Source organism: Pseudonaja textilis, chromosome Z (assembly GCF_049901715.1).
Source record: "Pseudonaja textilis isolate UNSWEBS1 chromosome Z, rPseTex1.2, whole genome shotgun sequence".
Classification (NCBI taxonomy): Eukaryota; Metazoa; Chordata; class Lepidosauria; order Squamata; family Elapidae; genus Pseudonaja; species Pseudonaja textilis.
Window position 1 is genome coordinate 125793637 of NC_142008.1, and position 6000 is coordinate 125799636.

The window sequence follows — 6000 nt, forward strand, 5'->3', positions numbered from 1 at the left end:
CAATGGAAGGAGGAGAAATTGTGATTAATTTATGGGACTGTTGCTCTCCTGCAGGAAACGGAGACCAGCAAAAGTCAATCTTGGATGAAAGCATTTTGATCTGAACCACGATATCGCGAAGAGAGTGGGAAGAGATGGAAGGCAACGCACAACTGCACACAACAGGTTGTGCAGAAAAGCTATTCTCCAAAGCGCCCGAAGGCCAGACAAGGAAGAATGGATGGAAACTGAACAAGGAGAGATTCAACCTGGAAATAAGGAGACATTTTCTGACAGGGAGAGCCATCAACCAAAGTTGCCTTCAGAAGTTGTGGGAGCTTCATCCCTGGAGCCTTTAAAGAAGTGGCTGGACTGCAGTCTGTCAGAAATGATGTCTCTCTCACTTGGGCAGGAGGGGTTGGAGTAGATGACCTCCAGGGTCCCTTCTAGCTCTGGTTATTATACTGTTATTCAGAAATTGTGGGAGCTTCATCCCTGGAGGCTTTCAAGAAGAGACCTGACTGCCCTCTGTCAGAAATGATGTAGGGTCTCTTTCTCGGGTGGGGGGTTAGATTAGATGACCTACATGGTCCCTTCCAATTCTGTTAATCTGAGAGACAGGTAGACAGACAGGAAGGAAGGAAGGAAGGAAGGAAGGAAGGAAGGAAGGAAGAAAGAAAGAAAGAAAGAAAGAAAGAAAGAAAGAAAGAAAGAAAGAAAGAAAGAAAGAAAGAAAGAAAGAAAGAAAGAAAGAAAGAAAGAAAGAAAAGTTGTGGAAGCTTCATCCCTGGAAGCTTTCAAGAACAGACCAGACCGTGGAGGATTTGGTTTGCCTAATTGGGAGTTGTATTACCAAGCTACAAATTTGATGTGGGTTGAGGAATGGATAACATTAAGAAATACTAGATTATTAAGAAATACTAGATTATTGACATTAGAAGGACATGATCTGTTGTTGGGGTGGCATGCTTTTCTATGGTATAAAGGAACTAAAAGACAGGGGTATTTTAGAAGACATTATATATGGGAGTCTCTGTGGTTAAACTGGGAGAAAAGACAGTGTTATTTGAAAATTCCAATCTGGCTATCGATTATTGAAGCATTTTCTTATCCTATAATATACGAAAAGGAACAAACAGTTAGATATGGTGAAATATTGAATGAAAAGGGCAAACTTAAATCTATGCAAAAACTAGAGGAACAAGGTATAAAGATGAATTGGTTTTCATATGCGCAAATACATTCAAGATATGATAAAGATTCTAAAACGGAAGGTTTCTATGATAAACTGACTGACTTAGATAAGATTTTGACAGGTAATAAAAAGGTGATTAAAAATTGTATGAATATTTATTAGAAATTAAACTAGATGAAGAACGAATCAAAGAAACAATGATTGCTCGGAGGAAGAATTTTGGATATGGGATTGATTTAGAGAAATGGCAAAAATTATGGTCTCAAAATTATAAAATGACAATGTCAACAGCATATAAAGAACATTTGTATAAGATGTTTTACAGGTGGCACTTCCCCCAACAAGAATAGCAAGAATGTTCAAGAACAAATCTGAAAAATGTTAGAAATGTCATCAGATACCTGGCTCATATTACCATATGTGGTGGACTTGTGCGGATGCTAAAAAATATTGGACTAAAATCCACACGTGGTTGGAAAAAATGACAAAAAAGCATATAGACTTGAAACCAGAGATATTTTTATTGGGAATTTTACCTGAAATATACAGTAAAGAATTGAAATATTTGATTGTAAATATATTAACAGTGGCTAGGATGGTATTTGCTAAAAACTGGAAAAATGAGAAAATACCAACACAGGAGGAAGTTATTAAGAAAATATTGGAATGTGCTGAAATGAGTAGATTGACATTTGAAATCAGAGAACAAGAAGATATTTTTTTAAAATTTGGGATCTATTCTATCAATGGTTAGACAATGAAACATGGTAATGAAATATGTAGATTTTTAGAACATAATGAATATATAAAGATGTATTTTTAAAAAAAATTATATCTACAAAATGATTATAGGATAGATTTGAAATGATGATATGAACTGTCATAAAACAAATTAAGTAAAATATGGATTATCTTGTAAAACATGAATGAATAATAGTATAGTCAAATGATTGATTAACAATGATATTAATGTATTTAGGAATATTTGACTGACAATACGAGAATATATACAATGTAATTGTAAGTGAAGACTGTGAAGTGGAAGCACAAAACAATTTGTAAACCAACCGACACACTGTATGTATATATATGGAAGATGGTTTGATGTTTTTATGTTTTGTTTGTCTAAGTTTGTCTTAAAAACAGTAAAACGTAGAAAAAGAAGAAGAAAAAGAAGAAGAAGAGGAGGAGACTAGACTGCCATCTGTCAAAAATGGCATGAGGTCTCCTGCTTGGGTGGATGGGGGTTGGACTAGATGACCTCGAAGGTCCCTTCCCACTCTGTTAATCTGTTGTGGCAAGGAAGTCAGTAAGGGGAGGGGAACCCTGCACCATCAGGTTTGTGTGTGTGTGTGTGTGTTTGTGTTGGGTGGAAGTTATTTAAAAAGCCTGGTGTAGGGCCTGCATGGGCGGGGGGTTGGACTAGATGACCTCCAAGGTCCCTTCCAACTCTGTTAATCTGTATCTGGCCCTGCTGTTTAACACCCTGCCTTTGCCGTTTAAATCCTGCGGAGGAAGGGGACACTGCAATACAGAGACAGTCCTCAACGTACGACGGTGACCATTCCGACTTACAACAACCCCGAAAAAAAGGGACTTAGCACCGTTTTTTCACACTTACAACCATTGTCGCATTCCAGGGTAAAAATTCAGACTGCTTGGCCACTGACTTGTATTTATGACATATCACAGCATCCCACGGGATGTGTGTCAGGAAAAGTCTGGGAGGGGGAAAAGCCCGATTCGCTTTGCAACTGTGTGACTCACTTTAACAACTGGAGCGATTTCGCTTAACAACGGTGGCCAAGGAAAGTCATCCAAATGTGGCAAACTTACCCTTAAGAAAACATCTCGCTTTGCAACAGGAATTTTGGCTTGAGGGTGGTCATAAATCAAGGACCCATCTACAGTAATAAGCACTGTGGAAGGGCCCTCGGCATTGACAACATCCCCGTCAGTCAGTTGCAAAGGGCAGCTTGGCTTGGAAGGGCTGACATCCTGCGACGAGCCCTGTGACCACCACACCTGCCTTTCTGGGGTGCTTGGGAAGAATTCCAGAGGCCCACTCCAGTCTGAACATCTGGCTGCCTGGCCATAACCCCCCCAAACATCTGGAGCACCATTGAACATTCTTGGCATTGACAAAAATCCCCGTCGGTCAATTGCAAAAAAAACCCACTTTGACTCGGAACAGCTTACATCCTACCAGAAAAAAAAAACTTTTTAATGGCTCCCAACCACATCTGTCTACTATCCTTTATCCTGGGGGAAAGGACCGAATGGGGGGGGGGAGAAATTGCCCATTGCAACATCTGGCTGATTGCCATGAACCACATATCAAAACAGCTGGATAAAAACCCCCAAAGGAAGGAAAACTCACCCAGGAGAGGAAACAACCTGTAATTAAGGAGACACTTCCTAATAAGAGAGGATTTAAACAGATTTCAACAAACAGATAAACAGTTCATCAGCGTTGGAAGGGACCTTGTAGGTCATCTAGTCCAACCCCCCCAATCCAAAGCCAATCAATTACGCAGGCAGTCAACTTCTGCACCTGAACGAGACGGCCGTTAAGTGAATTTGGCTCCGTTTTAAGGTCCTTTCTTTCCACAATCATGAATCCCTGCAGTTGTTAAGCGAGTCTCACACGGTCCTTAAGTGAATCGGGCTTCCTTCCCAGGGATTTGGCTTGTTTTTGTCACCTTTTTGCTTTGTCACCTTTTTCAGCACCATTGTGACTTTGATCGGTCACTAAATGAACGGTCGTAATTTGAGGACTGCCTGTAGTGCAATCAAGCTCTTACTGAGATTGAAAACAAATAATAGATCCCTTTAGTAGTTTATTCCTACTCAACCGTTAGCATCCAACAAAAAAAATACACGAAATATATTTGCTGTCAGATAGAGATAGATATAGATAGACAGAGAGAGAGAGAAAGAGATAGATAGAAGATAGATAGATAGATAGATAGATAGATAGATAGATAGATATAGATATAGAGTGATAGATAGATAGATAGATAGACAAACAGACAGACAGAGGGTAGATATAGTTAGATACTTAGATGGCAGATAGATAGATAGACAGAGAGAGAGAGAGAGAGAGAGAGAGAAAAGATAGATATAGTTAGTTAGATAAATAGATGATAGACAGATAGACAAAGATAGATAGATGGTAGATAGATAGGTAGGTAGGTAGGTAGGTAGATAGATAGATAGGTCGGCAGTCAGGCAAAGATAGATAGATAGATAGACAGACAGATAGATAGACTGAGATAGATGGACAGACAGACAGACAGACAGACAGAGGATAGATAGATAGATAGATAGATAGATAGATAGATAGATAGATAGATAGATAGATAGATAGATAGATAGATAGAGATAGATAGATATAGAGAGAGAGACAGAGAAAGAGAGAGATGAGACAGACAGAAAAAGAGATAGACACAGAAAAAGAGAGATAGAGAGATAAAGAAATAGACAGATATAGATGATAGATAGGTAGGTAGGTTTGCCATCCGGTTTGGGAACCCTGGTTCTCAATCCAGGGTGCTGAAAACACCAACCCAACAACCCAAAGCTTTAAAACTAAACCCAACTCGTGTCTTCCTAGCTTCTGAACCCCTGCCCTGTGAATTTCCCCCACCCCCACCCCGCTTCCCGCTTCCCATGCCGGGCTTGCTCCTGGCTGGATCCAGAGTCGCACCTGGAAGAAAGTAGGTGAGAGTGTCAAGCCGCCCAAGGTGCGCCAGACAGAAAATTGGACGAGATAAAAACTCATGCCGTTCTTATGGCGAGGCTGCAACGGATGAGACCCTGGCAGGTTTTGGCCCGCGGTTTTTGTTCCGTTGGTTTGTGCCACCGTTGCGTGGCCCGGGGCTCCCGGTTCCCTTCTCTAAAACGCTTCCTAAGTGTCTTTCCTCCCCTTCCCTCCCCCAAGGTCATTCGCACCTCCCGACAAAAAAACCCGTTTATTTATTTCCCTTTTCCTCTTCCCCAGCATCCTGAGGACAGACCCCAGACTCAAATCCGCCTCCGTTCACACAAGTGCCCCCATCCCCGAGCCCACAATGGCCGCCTGGCACAAAGCCCCCCTCCACCCCCCACCCAGCCAGAAGAATCAGTGGAAGATGGGAAGGGGGTTAATCGAAATAGAAGTACCTACCCTTCTCCTTCTCCGTAGTGCCATCCTCAGCAGCAACAGGCCGGCCGGCAAAAACTCCCCCCCCCCACCTCTTAGCAACTGGCACTGGCAACTACACAAAACTACACTAGTTTGCAAGCGACACACCCCAGCCTGGCTGGGCCATGCCTGCCTCTTCCCTTCCCTCCCCATTCCTTCTTCTAGGGAAGAGCTGACTTCATAGGGAGGAGCACCCGCCAAGATAAGCGGGGAGGGCACCAGCAAGAGACGACGCAATAGCAAAAGTGTCTCCGAATTGTGGGTTGCTTCCTCTTAGGAAGCCCCTTCCTCCTCCTTTTATTTCCTCCTTGCCTTCCTCCCCCACCCCCTGCCAAGATGCTGGGGTGAGACAGGGGCTCATGGTGGGTGGGTGGGGGGGCTACAGGCAGAGTTTGCTTATCTGGCATTTTCATGCACTTATATTGAAGTTTGGCTGTAATTGGAGTGCGAGGGATGTGTGTTTGTGTTTATTTTCATAGTCACAAATTGTACACTGAAGATGGCATTTAATTTTGTTGTGCGAGGTGCAATGACAATAAAGTAAAGTAAAAGTAAAGTAAAAGTAAAGTAAAAGTAAAGTAAAAGTAAAGGTAAAGTAAAGGTAAAGTAAAGGTAAAGTAAAGGTAAAGTAAAAATAAAG

At 41.9% G+C, this 6000-nt stretch overlaps 1 protein-coding gene across 1 annotated transcript in view; it reads right to left on the reverse strand.

Moving 5' to 3' along the window:
* SLC2A4 (solute carrier family 2 member 4) overlaps window positions 1-5535 on the reverse strand; it is a 31175-nt gene extending 25640 nt beyond the window's left edge. The window contains exon 1 of the mRNA XM_087916430.1: window positions 5343-5535. Within this exon, the coding sequence (XP_087772556.1) occupies window positions 5343-5513 (171 nt within the window). The 5' untranslated portion in view covers window positions 5514-5535. The remainder of the gene's footprint in view (window positions 1-5342) is intronic.
* Between the last annotated feature and the right edge of the window lie 465 nt (window positions 5536-6000).